The sequence below is a fragment of the Bidens hawaiensis genome, unplaced genomic scaffold (assembly GCF_021521415.1).
Source record: "Bidens hawaiensis isolate Kalapana, Puna unplaced genomic scaffold, B.hawaiensis_p1.1 tig00006617_1, whole genome shotgun sequence".
NCBI lineage: Eukaryota > Viridiplantae > Streptophyta > Magnoliopsida > Asterales > Asteraceae > Bidens > Bidens hawaiensis.
Window position 1 is genome coordinate 386,300 of NW_027491447.1, and position 20,056 is coordinate 406,355.

General features: G+C 46.6%; 1 protein-coding gene across 2 annotated transcripts in view; it reads right to left on the bottom strand.

The window, feature by feature from the left end:
- The window catches only part of LOC143633153 (glucomannan 4-beta-mannosyltransferase 9-like), a 32,850-nt gene extending 13,883 nt beyond the window's left edge, over window positions 1-18,967 (bottom strand). Inside the window, exons 1-3 of one of the 2 annotated variants that reach the window (XM_077101502.1) lie at window positions 18,112-18,967; window positions 17,913-18,011; window positions 17,391-17,643 (exon numbers count right to left, since the gene is read on the bottom strand). In XM_077101502.1, the coding sequence (XP_076957617.1) occupies window positions 17,391-17,643; window positions 17,913-18,011; window positions 18,112-18,438 (679 nt within the window). In that variant the 5' untranslated portion in view covers window positions 18,439-18,967. The remainder of the gene's footprint in view (window positions 1-17,390; window positions 17,644-17,912; window positions 18,012-18,111) is intronic. The other variant, XM_077101501.1, reaches the window with a different exon arrangement.
- Window positions 18,968-20,056: the final 1,089 nt, after the last annotated feature.

Here is a 20,056-nt window from a genome sequence, read left to right on the forward strand (position 1 = left end):
ACTTTAAATTAGCAATTTTCCAAGTGTTTAAGAATAAGTTAACCTTTGAACGTGGTAGATGATAGGTTGAAGTTTTGCTTCCTTGTTCGTGATTGTGCGGGTAAGACCGTCACTTGCACTTACAAGGATGGCTAAACTTTTACTTACATATGACCTGCGTGTAGGTTTTCCTCATCCTTTTTTAGTATAAGTTAACCTTTGGACGTGGTAGATAAGTTGAAGTTTTGCTTCCTTGTTCGTGATTGTGCGGGTAAGACCGTCACTTGCACTTATAAGGATGGCTAAACTTTACTTACATCTGACCTGCGTGTAGGTTTTCCTTATTATTTTTTAATATAAGTTAACCTTTGAACGTGGTAGATGATAGGTTGAAGTTTTGCTTCCTTGTTCGTGATTGTGCGGGTAAGACCGTCACTTGCACTTACAAGGATGGCTAAACTTTACTTACATCTGACCTGCGTGTAGGTTTTCCTTATTTTTAGCGTTGTTTATGCGGGTTTTGCCGCCTTCCACACGCAACTACTTCTTCACACATTGATGCGGTGAATACCGGCACATGGGAAGTTCATAAGTTAAAGGTAAGGCTATCAACACATTGTGAAAGGAGAATCATTTCCATTAGAAGTGGCTCTAGGCCTTTTCTTTACAAGTTTGGAATTGATCTACATATAACATTTGCGTAATTGAGATCCATTCCATGTTCTTGGGATGGGAGTACCATCGAGCCTTTCAAGCCGGTATGCGCCTTTTCCCAGGACTTCTTTGATAATGTATGGCCCTTCCCAGACCGGGGCCAGCTTTCCTGGGCGCTCTTGGTTTGAAGCCTCGTTGTTACGCAGTATGTAGTCTCCTATACTGAAGTTGCAGAGTTTTACCCGCGTGTTGTAGTACTTTTGCATTTGTCGTTTGTAGTTCTCTTCACGCACTGCGGCTAAGTCTCTGCGTTCCTCGGTTAGCATAAGATCCAACCGTCTTTCCGCATCATTGTCCTATGGCTGACTCAAGACCCTTGGTGAGGGTAGACCAATTTCTACCGGGACCATGGCTTCAGTGCCATAAGTGAGGCTGAACGGGGTTTCTCCCGTACTGGCCTTCTTCAGCGTTCTGTTTGCCCAAAGGACGTGCGGAAGCTCGTCCACCCTGCCGGATCTGTGTTCCGATAGTCTCTTCTTGATGCCTTCGACGATGCTCTTATTTGCTCTTTCCACCTCACCATTACCTTGCGGGTGTGCCACTGAGGTAAAGGTGTGGGTGATTTGAAGTTCTTTTAGCCACTGTTGTAGCTTCTTGTCAGCAAAGTTGGTGCCATTATCGCTCACCAAATTCTGTGGAAGTCCAAAACGACAAATAATAAATTCCCAAATAAATTTTTTGATATGTTTCGCGGTTGTTTGGGCTAAAGGTTTTGCTTCTATCCACTTGGTGAAGTAGTCGATGGCTACCACTAGGAACTGAACATTTCCTGCTGCTGTAGGAAATGGGCCTGTCACATCGATGGCCCACTTCTGAAATGGCCATGAAGAAGTGACTGGAACAAGTTCATTCTTCGGGCGGTGCGTGTTGGGTGCGTAAAGCTGGCACGACCTGCATTTTCTGATGTATGCCAGTGCATCCGTATGCATCCCCGGCCAAAAGTATCCCGCGTTGTTTAGCTTGGCTACAACAGCGCGGGGACCTGCGTGTACTCCACAGATGCCTTCGTGTACTTCCCTTAGGAGGTAGTCAGCATCTTGGTTGTCCACGCATCTTAAGAGTGGGCCAAGAAAGTTACGTCTGTAAAGGATGTCATTGACAAGTTGATAATTCAGTGCTTTACAGCGTAATTTTCTTGCCTGTGTTTTTGACTCTGGTAGTGTTCCTGCTGCAAGGTAATTTATTATTGGTGTCATCCACGTTTCTGTACCGATTTGGATGACACAAATTTCCTTGTGCGGGACTGATGGTGCTTCGAGGAGTTCAATGCGGATGTCCTTTCCCAAGTGGGTGAAGGCTAGTGATGCAAGCTTGCTTAACGCATCCGCAGATTTGTTTTCGCTGCGCTTGACAAGTATGACTTTACAATCATTAAAATCACGCATAAGGGTTTTTGCCTGAGCGAGGTACAGGGCCATTGTGTCGTTCACAGCCGTGTACGTCCCATTTATTTGGTTGGCCACCAGCATGGAATCCACGTGGGCTTCCAAGTTTTTCACTCCCATCTTACGCGCAATTCTCAATCCGGCCAAGAATGCTTCATATTCGGCTTCGTTATTCGTACTTGGAAAATCCAACCGAATAGCGTAAGTATATTCTTGGCCTGCTGGGTTGGTTAATTTTAACCCTGCGCCTGAACCCTCGTTACTGGCGGCTCCATCAGTGTAGAGTCGCCAGACATCATTGATGTCCTGTGCTGGGGAGGGTTGAGCCTCCTCCTGGCACTCTTTCTCCCGCGAAGCGGGGACTTCTGCAATAAAATCGGCCAGGACCTGGCCTTTTATGGCTGGTCTTGGCTTGTACTTAATTGCATATTCTCCCAATTCAATTGCCCATTTGGCTAGACGTCCCGATAATTCGGGTTTGCCTAGAACGTTTGAGAGTTTGAAGTTGGTGAGAATGGTGATTGGGTGGCCCTGGAAATATCGTCTTAACCTGCGTGAAGCGTGTATAAGTGCTAAGACTAATTTTTCGAGGGTAGAGTACCGGGTTTCTATGTCTGTTAGTATGCGGCTAACATAATAGATTGGCATCTGGATGCCTTTTCGTTCTATTAGCAGGACTGCCCCGGTTGCTCTATCTGTTGCGGAAAGGTATAGGATTAACTCCTCTCCCGCTTGTGGTGCTGTAAGTGTTGGGAGTTCGATCAGGCGTGACCGAATCTCCTGAAAAGCTGCTTCCGCTTCTGGTGTCCAGCGGAAGTGCGTTTTCTTTAAGCAGTTTCTCAATGTTGACACGAAAGGAAACGACTTATCCGCATGGTTTGCCAAAAAGCGATTAAGTGCGACTAGTCGTCCATTCAGTGTATGAGCCTGTTTGATGGTGGTAGGTGATTCCATTTTAACAATGGCTTCGACCTTTTCAGGGTTCGCTCTGAAGCCATCTTTAGTAACAATGACTCCCAAGAACTTCCCTTCTTCCATCCCAAATGAACACTTGCTCGGGTTGAGCTTCATGTTTATCTTTCTGAGCGTGTTGAAAGTTTCTTCAATGTCTTTCAACATCGCTTCTGGCTCGGGGCTTTTGATGACCAAATCATCCATATAGACTTCCAAGTTTCTCCCGATTTGGGCATGAAACTCTTTGTCCATCAGTCGTTGGTACGTGGACCCTGCATTCTTAAGTCCGAATGGCATCATTTTATAACAAAATGTACCATCGGGCGTCCGAAATGCGGTTTTGTCCTGGTCATCTACGGCCATGTGGATTTGATGGTACCCCTTATACGCATCCAGGAAGCATTTAAGGCGAAATGGTGCCAACGAATCCACCTTAAGATCAATTTCTGGTAACGGATAACAATCTTTGGGGCATGCTTTGTTCAAATCTTTGAAATCTATGCACATGCGCCATTGTTTGTCATTCTTCGGTACCATTACGGGATTTGCAACCCATGTTTGATATCTACTAACGCGTACGATGCCTGCGTCAAGGAGTTCCTTGACCTGGGTTCTACACGCGTTAGTTTGTTCAGGCCCCATTACTCTGCGCTTTTGTACGACCGGCGTAACAGCCGGATCGCACTTGAGCTTATGCTCCGCCTTACTTCGGGGTACACCAGTCATGTCAGCTGGTGCCCACGCAAAGATGTCAGCGTTTTTCTGCAGTAAGCGTTTGAGTAAGGTGAGGGTGGGATCAACGATTGTTGGTCCAATGGTAACGGCCTGGTCGGGGTATTTGCCATTGAAGGCCCATTTTTCCGGTTCGGTGATGGTTGGTTTAGCCATTTTCGGTTTGGGTTTAGATGAGACAGATGCGATGCATACCTGGGGAATGCCAGTGATCATCGCTACACCCTCAGCTGTTGGCCATCCCATCATGCCGTGGACTGAAGATATCACGGCGTTGAATCTTGCCATCCCGTCTCTCCCGAAGAGAATGTCGTACGTGTGGTGTGGCTTCCTCATCACGACAAAGTCCACATCCTCTGTGCGGGAGTGTTTTCCATCTGTAAGAGTGACGGGGAAAGATAGGATACCCAGGGGGGTTTCTGTACTGCCGTCAAACCCTTCCATTGAAGCGTAGACCGTTTCCAAGCGTTCTTTGTCTTCATCATCCAGCTTGTCAAAGAACTGCCTGTACATCACTGTTGACGAAGCGCCGTTGTCAACAAGAGTGCGAGAAGTGATGTAATGCCCCAGCTGGCTTTTGATGACGATGGGGCCTTCTTTGCTGGGGCCTCCTGGCACTCGCGGGAAGCGCACCTCAGCTTCCTTCCACGCGCATGGTTCTGTCACTCGTCTTTTTCTTCCTCCAACCTTGCCGTGAACCATGTTGATGCTGATGTCGACAGGCTTTCGTCCGTTACCTCTATACCGGTTGTCATTCCTTCCTCCCTTCCTGATTGATGCCACGAGATGTGCAAGTCTTCCATCCTTGACAAATGCTTCAACAATGTCTTTCAAGGATGTGCACTCTTCAGTACCATGACCCTTTGTCCCGTGGAAATCACAGGATTTGCTTTGATCCGCATTAGGTTTCTGCCGGATCAATGGGGCTTTTGGCCATGGCAATTTTTCCGTGGCAAATATCTCCGTGACGCTCTTGGTGAGTGGCGTCCACCGGTGTTTTCGGTTTGAAGGGTGTGTGTTGTCCCTTCCGCCAACAAGAGGGCGAGAGCTGGATGAGGTGTCAAAGTTTACCCTTGACTGCCAAATACCTAGCCGCCTCTTTTTGTTCTGCCGGGCGGTCCTAACGTTGTTATCCCTTGTCCTCTGCGTGTAGAGGTGTGTACTCTGGGGAAGATCTCTTCCCAGCTGCTTCTCCGTCTCGGCAAAGCGCTTGGCTGCTGTCATGATGGCATCCCATGTGGATGGCATGCCGTCCTTACCCGTCAATGTGCGGATAAGCTCTGGGTACTCGGCGCCCTGGATGAAAGCGGCGCGAACAAGATCTTCACTTACGTTGCCCAGACTCAGCTTCTTGGAGTTGAAGCGGGTGATGAAGTCTAGTAAAGATTCATCCTCCTCTCTAACGCAGTTGAGGATCGTCCACTGCTCTTCAGTATACTTCCTCTGCTGGCTGAAGTGCTGGCTGAACTTGTTCTGAAAGTCCGCCCAGTCATATATGTGCTGGACCGGTAAACGATCGAACCATGCCCTGGCTGCTCCGACCAGAGTCATCTGGAACATGTAACACCACGTGGGTTCCGTCCAGTTACTGACGGTAGCCCCTGCAATGAACCTGTTCAAATGGTCGTCTGGGTCGGATAGACCATCATAAGTGCCAATGTTGGACATTTGTTTGGCACTTCTCGGGGCAATTGCTTCCGCAATGTCCCTTGCAAATTTTGACTTTCCTGCATTCATAGCAGTTGGTCTAAAGGTTTTGGAGAAGTCACGCGGGTTTCTCTCCGCATTTGTTGGTTTAAAGGCTTCCCCAAAATTCCTTTTTGGCTGGGAGTCCGTTTCCTTGCGCTTCCCTTTCGCCTTATGGCGAGGGTTTGCGTCGGTATCGGACTCCTCCCTCTCGTCGTCCGAGTACTCGCCCTCGCTGTTCATAATGAGGTGTTGGCGAGTACTGCCGAATTCGTCAGCCTGTTGAACTGAACGCAAGCGTTCGTCCAATTCAGCTTGGAACTCTTTCTGACGTGCTTCGGCCCACGCCTTCACTTGATCTAGTGTTTGGCGAGGGACCCTCGTTCGTTTTTCCAGCTGGGTATCGGTGAACCCCAGTGGAATATTTACTGCACTTGCCCCGGCTTGGGTAGTCGGGGTAGTGTTCGTAAGGATTGTATAACCGCCGGTGTTCCCCCCAGTTGCTGGGGTTGTTACCGGGGTTTCTTGGTCGGTTATACAATCAGAAAGAGTTATGATGGTCTATTTTGGGGAAGCCTTTAAACCAACAAATGCGGAGAGAAACCCGCGTGACTTCTCCAAAACCTTTAGACCAACTGCTACGAATGCAGGAAAGTCAAAATTTGCAAGGGACATTGCGGAAGCAATTGCCCCGAGAAGTGCCAAACAAATGTCCAACATTGGCACTTATGATGGTCTATCCGACCCAGACGACCATTTGAACAGGTTCATTGCAGGGGCTACCGTCAGTAACTGGACGGAACCCACGTGGTGTTACATGTTCCAGATGACTCTGGTCGGAGCAGCCAGGGCATGGTTCGATCGTTTACCGGTCAACCACATATATGACTGGGCGGACTTTCAGAACAAGTTCAGCCAGCACTTCAGCCAGCAGAGGAAGTATACTGAAGAGCAGTGGACGATCCTCAACTGCGTTAGAGAGGAGGATGAATCTTTACTAGACTTCATCACCCGCTTCAACTCCAAGAAGCTGAGTCTGGGCAACGTAAGTGAAGATCTTGTTCGCGCCGCTTTCATCCAGGGCGCCGAGTACCCAGAGCTTATCCGCACATTGACGGGTAAGGACGGCATGCCATCCACATGGGATGCCATCATGACAGCAGCCAAGCGCTTTGCCGAGACGGAGAAGCAGCTGGGAAGAGATCTTCCCCAGAGTACACACCTCTACACGCAGAGGACAAGGGATAACAACGTTAGGACCGCCCGGCAGAACAAAAAGAGGCGGCTAGGTATTTGGCAGTCAAGGGTAAACTTTGACACCTCATCCAGCTCTCGCCCTCTTGTTGGCGGAAGGGACAACACACACCCTTCAAACCGAAAACACCGGTGGACGCCACTCACCAAGAGCGTCACGGAGATATTTGCCACGGAAAAATTGCCATGGCCAAAAGCCCCATTGATCCGGCAGAAACCTAATGCGGATCAAAGCAAATCCTGTGATTTCCACGGGACAAAGGGTCATGGTACTGAAGAGTGCACATCCTTGAAAGACATTGTTGAAGCATTTGTCAAGGATGGAAGACTTGCACATCTCGTGGCATCAATCAGGAAGGGAGGAAGGAATGACAACCGGTATAGAGGTAACGGACGAAAGCCTGTCGACATCAGCATCAACATGGTTCACGGCAAGGTTGGAGGAAGAAAAAGACGAGTGACAGAACCATGCGCGTGGAAGGAAGCTGAGGTGCGCTTCCCGCGAGTGCCAGGAGGCCCCAGCAAAGAAGGCCCCATCGTCATCAAAAGCCAGCTGGGGCATTACATCACTTCTCGCACTCTTGTTGACAACGGCGCTTCGTCAACAGTGATGTACAGGCAGTTCTTTGACAAGCTGGATGATGAAGACAAAGAACGCTTGGAAACGGTCTACGCTTCAATGGAAGGGTTTGACGGCAGTACAGAAACCCCCCTGGGTATCCTATCTTTCCCCGTCACTCTTACAGATGGAAAACACTCCCGCACAGAGGATGTGGACTTTGTCGTGATGAGGAAGCCACACCACACGTACGACATTCTCTTCGGGAGAGACGGGATGGCAAGATTCAACGCCGTGATATCTTCAGTCCACGGCATGATGGGATGGCCAACAGCTGAGGGTGTAGCGATGATCACTGGCATTCCCCAGGTATGCATCGCATCTGTCTCATCTAAACCCAAACCGAAAATGGCTAAACCAACCATCACCGAACCGGAAAAATGGGCCTTCAATGGCAAATACCCCGACCAGGCCGTTACCATTGGACCAACAATCGTTGATCCCACCCTCACCTTACTCAAACGCTTACTGCAGAAAAACGCTGACATCTTTGCGTGGGCACCAGCTGACATGACTGGTGTACCCCGAAGTAAGGCGGAGCATAAGCTCAAGTGCGATCCGGCTGTTACGCCGGTCGTACAAAAGCGCAGAGTAATGGGGCCTGAACAAACTAACGCGTGTAGAACCCAGGTCAAGGAACTCCTTGACGCAGGCATCGTACGCGTTAGTAGATATCAAACATGGGTTGCAAATCCCGTAATGGTACCGAAGAATGACAAACAATGGCGCATGTGCATAGATTTCAAAGATTTGAACAAAGCATGCCCCAAAGATTGTTATCCGTTACCAGAAATTGATCTTAAGGTGGATTCGTTGGCACCATTTCGCCTTAAATGCTTCCTGGATGCGTATAAGGGGTACCATCAAATCCACATGGCCGTAGATGACCAGGACAAAACCGCATTTCGGACGCCCGATGGTACATTTTGTTATAAAATGATGCCATTCGGACTTAAGAATGCAGGGTCCACGTACCAACGACTGATGGACAAAGAGTTTCATGCCCAAATCGGGAGAAACTTGGAAGTCTATATGGATGATTTGGTCATCAAAAGCCCCGAGCCAGAAGCGATGTTGAAAGACATTGAAGAAACTTTCAACACGCTCAGAAAGATAAACATGAAGCTCAACCCGAGCAAGTGTTCATTTGGGATGGAAGAAGGGAAGTTCTTGGGAGTCATTGTTACTAAAGATGGCTTCAGAGCGAACCCTGAAAAGGTCGAAGCCATTGTTAAAATGGAATCACCTACCACCATCAAACAGGCTCAGACACTGAATGGACGACTAGTCGCACTTAATCGCTTTTTGGCAAACCATGCGGATAAGTCGTTTCCTTTCGTGTCAACATTGAGAAACTGCTTAAAGAAAACGCACTTCCGCTGGACACCAGAAGCGGAATCAGCTTTTCAGGAGATTCGGTCACGCCTGATCGAACTCCCAACACTTACAGCACCACAAGCGGGAGAGGAGTTAATCCTATACCTTTCCGCAACAGATAGAGCAACCGGGGCAGTCCTGCTAATAGAACGAAAAGGCATCCAGATGCCAATCTATTATGTTAGCCGCATACTAACAGACGTAGAAACCCGGTACTCTACCCTCGAAAAATTAGTCTTAGCACTTATACACGCTTCACGCAGGTTAAGACGATATTTCCAGGGCCACCCAATCACCATTCTCACCAACTTCAAACTCTCAAACGTTCTAGGCAAACCCGAATTATCGGGACGTCTAGCCAAATGGGCAATTGAATTGGGAGAATATGCAATTAAGTACAAGCCAAGACCAGCCATAAAAGGCCAGGTCCTGGCCGATTTTATTGCAGAAGTCCCCGCTTCGCGGGAGAAAGAGTGCCAGGAGGAGGCTCAACCCTCCCTAGCACAGGACATCAATGATGTCTGGCGACTCTACACTGATGGAGCCGCCAGTAACGAGGGTTCAGGCGCAGGGTTAAAATTAACCAACCCAGCAGGCCAAGAATATACTTACGCTATTCGGTTGGATTTTCCAAGTACGAATAACGAAGCCGAATATGAAGCATTCTTGGCCGGATTGAGAATTGCGCGTAAGATGGGAGTGAAAAACTTGGAAGCCCACGTGGATTCCATGCTGGTGGCCAACCAAATAAATGGGACGTACACGCTGTGAACGACACAATGGCCCTGTACCTCGCTCAGGCAAAAACCCTTATGCGTGATTTTAATGATTGTAAAGTCATACATGTCAAGCGCAGCGAAAACAAATCTGCGGATGCGTTAAGCAAGCTTGCATCACTAGCCTTCACCCACTTGGGAAAGGACATCCGCATTGAACTCCTCGAAGCACCATCAGTCCCGCACAAGGAAATTTGTGTCATCCAAATCGGTACAGAAACGTGGATGACACCAATAATAAATTACCTTGCAGCAGGAACACTACCAGAGTCAAAAACACAGGCAAGAAAATTACGCTGTAAAGCACTGAATTATCAACTTGTCAATGACATCCTTTACAGACGTAACTTTCTTGGCCCACTCTTAAGATGCGTGGACAACCAAGATGCTGACTACCTCCTAAGGGAAGTACACGAAGGCATCTGTGGAGTACACGCAGGTCCCCGCGCTGTTGTAGCCAAGCTAAACAACGCGGGATACTTTTGGCCGGGGATGCATACGGATGCACTGGCATACATCAGAAAATGCAGGTCGTGCCAGCTTTACGCACCCAACACGCACCGCCCGAAGAATGAACTTGTTCCAGTCACTTCTTCATGGCCATTTCAGAAGTGGGCCATCGATGTGACAGGCCCATTTCCTACAGCAGCAGGAAATGTTCAGTTCCTAGTGGTAGCCATCGACTACTTCACCAAGTGGATAGAAGCAAAACCTTTAGCCCAAACAACCGCGAAACATATCAAAAAATTTATTTGGGAATTTATTATTTGTCGTTTTGGACTTCCACAGAATTTGGTGAGCGATAATGGCACCAACTTTGCTGACAAGAAGCTACAACAGTGGCTAAAAGAACTTCAAATCACCCACACCTTTACCTCAGTGGCACACCCGCAAGGTAATGGTGAGGTGGAAAGAGAAAATAAGAGCATCGTCGAAGGCATCAAGAAGAGACTATCGGAACACAGATCCGGCTGGGTGGACGAGCTTCCGCACGTCCTTTGGGCAAACAGAACGCTGAAGAAGGCCAGTACGGGAGAAACCCCGTTCAGCCTCACTTATGGCACTGAAGCCATGGTCCCGGTCGAAATTGGTCTACCCTCACCAAGGGTCTTGAGTCAGCCATAGGACAATGATGCGGAAAGACGGTTGGATCTTATGCTAACCGAGGAACGCAGAGACTTAGCCGCAGTGCGTGAAGAGAACTACAAACGACAAATGCAAAAGTACTACAACACGCGGGTAAAACTCTGCAACTTCAGTATAGGAGACTACATACTGCGTAACAACGAGGCTTCAAACCAAGAGCGCCCAGGAAAGCTGGCCCCGGTCTGGGAAGGGCCATACATTATCAAAGAAGTCCTAGGAAAAGGCGCATACCGGCTTGAAAGGCTCGATGGTACTCCCATCCCAAGAACATGGAATGGAGCTCAATTACGCAAATGTTATATGTAGATCAATTCCAAACTTGTAAAGAAAAGGCCTAGAGCCACTTCTAATGGAAATGATTCTCCTTTCACAATGTGTTGATAGCCTTACCTTTAACTTATGAACTTCCCATGTGCCGGTATTCACCGCATCAATGTGTGAAGAAGTAGTTGCGTGTGGAAGGCGGCAAAACCCGCATAAACAACGCTAAAAATAAGGAAAACCTACACGCAGGTCAGATGTAAGTAAAGTTTAGCCATCCTTGTAAGTGCAAGTGACGGTCTTACCCGCACAATCACGAACAAGGAAGCAAAACTTCAACCTATCATCTACCACGTTCAAAGGTTAACTTATATTAAAAAATAATAAGGAAAACCTACACGCAGGTCAGATGTAAGTAAAGTTTAGCCATCCTTATAAGTGCAAGTGACGGTCTTACCCGCACAATCACGAACAAGGAAGCAAAACTTCAACTTATCTACCACGTCCAAAGGTTAACTTATACTAAAAAAGGATGAGGAAAACCTACACGCAGGTCAGATGTAAGTAAAAGTTTAGCCATCCTTGTAAGTGCAAGTGACGGTCTTACCCGCACAATCACGAACAAGGAAGCAAAACTTCAACCTATCATCTACCACGTTCAAAGGTTAACTTATTCTAAAACACTTGGAAAATTGCTAATTTAAAGTATGCAAGTCATATAAAGCAAGGAATCCAATGAAAGAAGCGGTCTTAGCCGCACAAAGATTTATATTTCATAATTGTTCGTTACAAGAATGGCCGGGTAACTACCCGCCTAAAAAGTAAATCTATACAAAGTCTATCCTAGCAGCGGGAAGGGATCTTCAGAATCAAGCTTCAGGACCACTTCCACTTGGACCAGCCCCATCAGTAGAGCGTGGCGGTTCAAGGAAAGCCTTGAGGATAGCAAGTCCATCATCAGCAGCAGCGACTTCCTTCACCTTCTCCACCACCGGATGCGGAAAGGCGGCATATTGGTTCACCGCTTGGTCATATGCAGCTTCGGTGTCCACATCGAACAAAGGGAAGTTGGAAGGCGGGAAGCCTCTCTCAACGAACCCTAGACCAAGCAGGAAGCCGGCCTTTTCCCCATCCTCATGAGAAGCGTTGAGGGCTGCGCTCATGGCATCATCGTAGGTAGTCTCTGAGAAGACCCGATGCACAACCTACAAAAAAAAAGATACAAGTGTCAAACACCTTTTCTATGAACAAAGGAAAGCGTGAAGACGTAAAGCTAAACATACCTGAGACAACGCTTCTCGAAGAAGCCATTCCTTGGCAACCAGAGCTTCTTTAAGGGCGGCTTGAGCTTGGGTGCAGGCGCGTTCGGCTTCGCTCTTATTAAGATTGGCAAGAAGCACATCCTTTGCAGCGGCCTCTTCAACGCCCTTAAGCTTCCGCTCGGTGTGCGCAAGCACGCCCCTCTGGTCCAAGATCTCTTGAAGCTTCTTTGCATCCTCCATAGCCAAGGCATCATGAGCCTGTTGAAGAGCCTCTAATTTGGCTTTAAGTTCTTCATTCTCCAGGCGGAGAGGCTCAGCAACAGCTTCAGCCTTGGTGGCCCTCTCGGTCGCGTTCCTCGCAGTCTCCTTAGCTAGCCGAAGCTGTTCGTTAACAGCTTGGGCAGCCTTGGAGCGGGCCTCGAGTAGCGCTTGAACCTCAACCTCGAGGGCCTTGAAGGCCTTATCCTTCTCCGCAGCCACTGCGGTTAGTTTTTGGTTCTTCCCCCGGAGAGCACGCGCCTGAGATACTTCTTTAACACGAGCTGCTTTCAACTTGTCGTTTTCACGACAAAGCAGCTCGACGCGTGGCTGCATCCGGGCCAGGAGAACCCGAAGCTCGTTGGTTAGCCTACCCTCCTGGTAGCTAACCATGGCTTCCCCCAACGCACCATGGGGAGCAGCGTGGCGAGCCCAGTCCACGCACTCCACAGGTGTGCGAAGGGTTGTTCCTCGGCGAATGTTCCATCTTGGAACATACACTTCATTGGAATCCGACACTGCAAAAGAAACAAAGCAGTTAGGAAAAGATGATATAAAAAAAAAAATGTATAAAGGCCAAAAGAACCCTACGCACCTGTAGGGTCGATCACAGGCCGATAGCCACCGAACCCATCACCTGAACCTAAGGGAAATCCATCCAAAAGGTCAGGCAGATGGGAAGGTAACAAAGATTGGCGAGAAGCCTCGCGCGTACCTGAAGGTTCGGCCGTCGAGGCCGATGGCGGAGGCGGCACGGTTTCCGCCGCAGTAGATGGCGGAGGCATGGTATCCGCCGCGGTCGCCGCCGTGGAGGCAGCAGCAACAGTAACCGCCGGCTCCGTGAAGGATGCTGTAAAAATCGCACTCACGGCCGGCGGTGACGTCATCTCGGCTGGAACAGTCGGCTCATAGGAGTGAGCAACTGGACCAGCGGATGCAGGCGCAGGCGCCTGGGTCGACGCCTCAGGTAGGCTGACCGAGCCTACCGTCATTGGCGGAGAGGTACTCCCCTGCGCTCCACCCTGGAATGCGTCAACATCCACGCCTGCACAAGAAGATAAGTTTCAATAAATTTATAGTGATAAATCTACAAAGATAAGGACGTTTGTACTTACGGGTTTTCTTGAGCCTGAACGTACGGAAGGGCGGGGACGAACCCGATGGAGCCGGTCTCTTGATGCCGGTCACCGTCGTCGTCGTTGGTTCTCCGGAGGCAACAGTCGTAGCCTCCGGAGCAGTGGTCTTCTCACCACCGGGGTTCCCCGCCACCTCTTCACTATTTGACTCAGTGTCAGATAGGAGCACTGGATCGGCTGTGGAGGCCACCTTCTCCTTCCCCTTTCCGCCGGCAGCTTTCCTCTTCCGCACCAGCGAAGGACCATCTGCGGATTCCTCAGAAGAAGGGATGTCATGAATTCCGGCAGCGGGTACAGCATTGAGGGATTGAGGATAGAATATCGCCTTACCTGGCCGCCGGTGGCTCAGGATCTCGTGGCCCAGCGGATAGACCTCCACAAACCGATCCGCCGTTTGTTCCAGTATGGGCAACTCGCCCTCGTCTAGAGCACGAGTACCCATCCGCGCGGGACCGTCAGCTTCCCGCGGGTACAGGAGCGACTCCAAATCGTTCCCCTCTGAAAGAAAAGAAACAGTTAGAAGACAAACTCGTATCAGTAAAAAAGACAAGACATACCATAAGGAATAGAGTTCAAACCGTATTCGAGAAGGATGGGAACCTGAGACGCCTCCTTCCACACCCGGCTCATCCCCAACATCACCATCCCGGACTCCGCAAACCGGTAAACCGGAGATTGGACCAGGGATATCTTCGAGAACCATTCCGCCTCCTGGTAGTTGGGGGCGTGAAGGCTCGGAATTGCTTGGCCATTTTTAAACTTCATGGCAAGGGGGACGGCGCGGGCGGATATGTAGAAGAACTCCCGCTTCCACGATCGGAGACTGCGCTCGGTCGCGCAAATCTTTAAACCCTTAATACGGGTTGTCAGGGTGTACCACCCCTGGATGCACCTCCAAGTATAGAAGGTCATCAGGCGGTCCACATGGGGCTCGATGCCCAAAATCCGGCACACCCACTCGAAGTGGCGAATCTTGGCGACTGCCATAGGGTGCAGCTCGGTCAAATGAACACCGTGCCTCTCAAGGACACGGTAAACAAACTTTGTCAATGGGAACCTAAGATTCCCATAGACAAAGAATGCTGCATAAACCCCGATCTTGCCTCTGGGGGCATCGTACACGGTCTGATGGGGTTCAGGAAACTCAGGCTCGAGAGGATCGAGCATGAACTTCCTAACAACATACCGGTACTGATCGCCGGGCAGAGCACACTGGCACTCGCCAGCAGTACTCCTATCATCGGTCGTAGACTCGAAATCATGTGAAGACATCTTGCAGAAGGAAGAAGAAAACGATTTCAAGGGAATGCTCGACTGAATAGAGTATTCACCGGAAATCGCTGTAAAGATGAAGAGAAAATGTGAAAGTGTGAATTGGAAAGGATCCTCCACCCCCTTTATATACTAATCGCAATTAATGCGGTGAATTTAATGCGGAGGAGAGAGAAATTGAAGGTGCAATGAAACTATGACGCGTGGCAAAAAGCAAGCTGACAACAGCTGTCAAAAGGACGAGTGCCAGTAATTTTGCGGCCACGCGCCCGAAAAATCGCGCCCACGCGCCGTAAAAAGTGTCTGGAATGACCATGTACTGTCACGTCACCATAACTTCCTGCACGTCCTGACACAGTCAGAAGAAACTGTCGCACGACGTTTCAGATGTTTGGACTGTTCCTATCTTTCCACCAACTCTTCGAATTTCGAAATTCAAAATTCAAAAAAGATTCAAAAGTAAGCGGGAAAACACCCCTTACCTTGGCAAACAAATAACCGTAAGACGGATGCGGGTACAGTGTCAAGGCAAAACCCTTCACATACATAGCACCCGCAGGGAATTGAAGCCAAGAATACCTTGGCAACCAAGTAACCATAAGCCGGGTGCGGGTACATTGTTAAGGCAAAACCCTTCACAAACCTAGCACCCGCAGGGAATTGAAGCCAAGAATACCTTGGAAGTAAAGTAACCGTAAGACGAGCGCGGGTAGTGTTAAGGCAAAACCCTTCACATACCTAGCGCCCAGCAGAAAATTGAAACCAAGAAGGATCTTCTGGGCAATGCTTGCGGATAGAGGAGTAACATCCCCGCATAACGGGAACGTCGAGAATTATATTGTTTGAAACTCCGTGATGGAATTGGTGGTCTTAGCATAATTGATCACTATGTTGAAAACCACCAGAACCCCATGGAGACTATATACAAGTAAGACTCAACGCTCCTGACTTGCGAGAAGGTTACATACCTACCCGCATCATACCCAAAGATCAAGCAAAAAAATCGGGAATTTTTGCAAGTGACATTAGGAAACCCGCGGGAAGAATCCCCACGGAGAACCTTAAAACTAAAAACCCTTTTCAAAACCCCTTGCTTAAAGTCTAAAAGTTCACCTCACTTTATTGAACATTCATGAGAAGAACATTGGACTGGGGGGACTTGAAGAGGTAGGTCCCAGCAGAGCCCAGTTGGTCCCGCAAGACTCACCTTGAACAGGGACGTCTGCGCAAAGGCCATCTGCTCCCGCAGGACCCACCATGCTCAGAGAACCTTACGCGCAGTACGCAAGCTGTACACGCAGGGAAAGCCTCCCAATGGTGAAGTACCCCGCCTGTTCCCGCAGTTGCGGATACAAGCCATCAGGGAAGGCTACCCGCAGACAGCAGGGCTACACGCACAAGAAAATAGATACTTCAGTAGTCACATGAAGGAAAGAGCAAGGCGGGAACAATCCCGCCAAAGTGAGCCAGTCTGTATGATTCTGAAAGATCTTTTGTACTATACCTACCAAGGTATGGATAGGACAGACAATCTGACCAGAACAGCCCATGAGCCAATCACAGGGTGACAGCTCACCGACAACAGTACGAGGAGGAGCACCCTCTAGTACTGTTTGTCACTATTAGCCGCTGCCTACTCACCAATTCTTACTGAGGGGCGTGCGCAGCCTACAGTTGGTGGAATAGTGTTACTGTTGGCCATAACCTATTCACCAACCAGCATGGCCTGCGTATAATCCACAGTAGGTGGGACGTGCATAATCTACAGTTGGTGGAATAGTACAGCCGACTTTGTTACTGTTGGCCGTAACTTATCCACCAACCAGTATGGCCTGTGCACAGTCCACTGTTGGTAGAACAGGAATACTATTCAGCCGGCTGTACCTTCTAGGAAACCTACATTCGGCTATAAATACTCCAACATCTTGGAATGGTAAGATCATCTGCTATCCTGTTATCTAGCAATCTCTTAATATACACTTATATTCAGAGCAATCTAGTCTGATTCTCAAGCCGGAGGGTGGTCACAAGGAGGAACCCCCCCTTCTCAGTGACGAGCTTACGGTGTCTGTTTTGCAGGTTTCCTGAAGAACAACCTTCTCAGCTAGATCTCATCCGTGGGAAACATTACTTAACCCCCAGATTATCTATAATCTGCACCGGGTCACTTAGTGTTTCTTCATATCCTAAAGTAAAAAAATAATAACCACATGCACATATTTAATATTATCTAATCTCATTAAATATAATAAAAATGTTATCAGGATCTTAACAACCAATTATGCGGACACCCCCACTACACTCGGAGCCTGCCTTAATGAGTTACAGATCCGCATGTGTTTTTCATGTGTTTTTATTAAACTTTGCCAACTATGTTCCCAGGAAATTTTGGTATGACATTCCACACTTTTTATTATATTATATGTGCTTGTCCATTTCAGCAAATTTCTTTATAATAATTACTATTGGTGCTTTTCTTTTGTACTAGTTGCGAACAAATTAATTTCTACCAACTAATGCACTATCTAATATTAACTCACATAAAACAAAACTTGAAAGTCATAGAGATGCCTTCTTACCGAATTTCCAACGCGCTTGAACGAGACCAAGCTCCGCATTATGATGAAGAAACGGGATAGTTTGCATGAGAAAATCAGGTTCCGGTTGAAAGTCAGCATCAAAGATGACCACATACTCACATTGTTTGGCATACTCATGCTTCAGTCCCTCTTTAAGTGCCCCAGCTTTATATCCCTTTCGGTTGTCCCTAACTTGATAGTGTATGTTCACTCCTTTGCTTTTCCAGCTTTGGCACTCCATTTCCACCATACCCTAATAATATAGAGGAATAATTATATACTTAGGGGAAAGTTAACATATAAAATAATTTAATGTACTAACTGTAAGAACAAATAGTGTAATTATATATACACGTATTGTAATTGTGTAATTCCATTGTACTGTAATTACATTAAGTTGTATTTACGCTACACTACTTGATTCTCATAATTAACACGTTAATTTAATTTGTTTTTTATTCAAACTCTGATACTTAAATCGTACTATTTTTTTTCCTAAAATAAAAAATATAAGTTATCAACCTTAACCAATGGATCTGTTGAATCATCAAGCACTTGGATCACAATTCGATCTGATGGCCATGATAGCCCACATGCTGCACCAATGGACAGCTGATAAACCTGTGTGCACATTTAATTAATTAATTAAATAATTAATAATAATAAACACAATTGGGAAAATAATAATAACAGGAATAGTAATAATAGTAATAATAATAACCTCTCTTTCATTAAACATTGGCACTTGAACAAGAACAAGAGGGTAAACAGAGTTACCCAACTCAATATCATCCTCAAACGGTTCCCATTTGTAGCGTTCTTCGGGTTTTTTACCGAACAATTTGTTACCCGCAACCACAATTGCCATGTAAACCTTTTCAGTGAACAACATGATGGACATCACCAGATTAATATACATAAAGATTCTCACAAATGGCACCACTAATAACATCTTGACTTGACCCCAGATCAGCATAATATGCCCTCCAATGTCATACTGTGAACCCACCAACAGGTCAGAAAGAAACTCCATAGTCAAATGCTTCATTATTTACTCTGTTTTTGTTGTTTTCACAAGAGAATGACAACAAAGAAAACAGAGTAAAAACAGAGTAAAACAGAGTACGCTGTTTTCTGTTCTGTTTTGTTTTGGAATTTGGAATTGAATTTTGATTTTTAGAAGAAGCCAAAGAAATGGGGTTTAAAGCATATACATTTTATGTTTGAACATGAAGCATTTATACATTTAGGATTATGTAAAGAGAGTGAAGATAAAAAGTGAAGGTCTCTGTTTTAGTGAGAAAAAAACAGAGGCAGAAAGAGACCAAGGAGAAAGATGAGAGGTGTGAGCAGAAAGAGAAAAAGACTATGGTTATAAAGGTAGAAATTATTGGTTTTTTTTTCGTAGTTGGGACAGTTGTATACAATTTTATTGTATGACTTTGATAATTATTATCACACATATAGTCCATGTGAGATATTGTTATTCTCTGTTTTGGGTAAATCCAATAACTTGAGTTCATATTATTTCACTAGTTTTATTTCAATAATGTTGTAGGTGGTAGGTATCGACACGGGGATTAGAGCATTCTCATCCTTATCTCTATAATTACACTAAAAAACATTATATTTCTCTCTTCTGTTCAATTAAATAATATTTTTTTATACATTTATCATTACAGTTTTCCCTCTCATTTACTCACAACCAATCCAACAAATATTAAAAAATAAATAGGGACAAACAATGTTCCCCAAATTTACAAAAAAACACTACATTTATCTCTCCACCATATAATCTACACTACTTGATTCTCATAATTAACACGTTAATTTAATTTGTTTTTTATTCAAACTCTGATACTTAAATTGTACTATTTTTTTTCCTAAAATAAAAAATATAAGTAAAAATATAAGTTATCAACCTTAACCAATGGATCTGTTGAATCATCAAGCACTTGGATCACAATTCGATCTGATGGCCATGATAGCCCACATGCTGCACCAATGGACAGCTGATAAACCTGTGTGCACATTTAATTAATTAATTAAATAATTAATAATAATAAACACAATTGGGAAAATAATAATAACAGGAATAGTAATAGTAATAATAATAATAACCTCTCTTTCATTAAACATTGGCACTTGAACAAGAACAAGAGGGTAAACAGAGTTACCCAACTCAATATCATCCTCAAACGGTTCCCATTTGTAGCGTTCTTCGGGTTTTTTACCGAACAATTTGTTACCCGCAACCACAATTGCCATGTAAACCTTTTCAGTGAACAACATGATGAACAGCCGCACCCACACCCGCCACCGCCATCGCCAACCCCGTTTTCTCACCGGATTCCACTTCTCCGGTGTTGCAGCACCCGCCACCGCCACCGCACCAGCCACCGCCACCGCCGGTATGCTATAGTTTTTGCTTTCTGATTTGATTCGTTGTTCTTTAACTATTAATATAAACCTTAAATCGATTTGATTATGTATTTAGGCATTAATCGATTCCACTTCTCCGGTGTTGCAGCAGCATGTTCGGACCGCCGGTATGCTATAGTTTTTGCTTTCTGATTTGATTCGTTGTTCTTTAACTATTAATATAAACCCTAAATCGATTTGATTATGTATTTAGGCATTAATCGATTCCACTTCTCCGGTGTTGC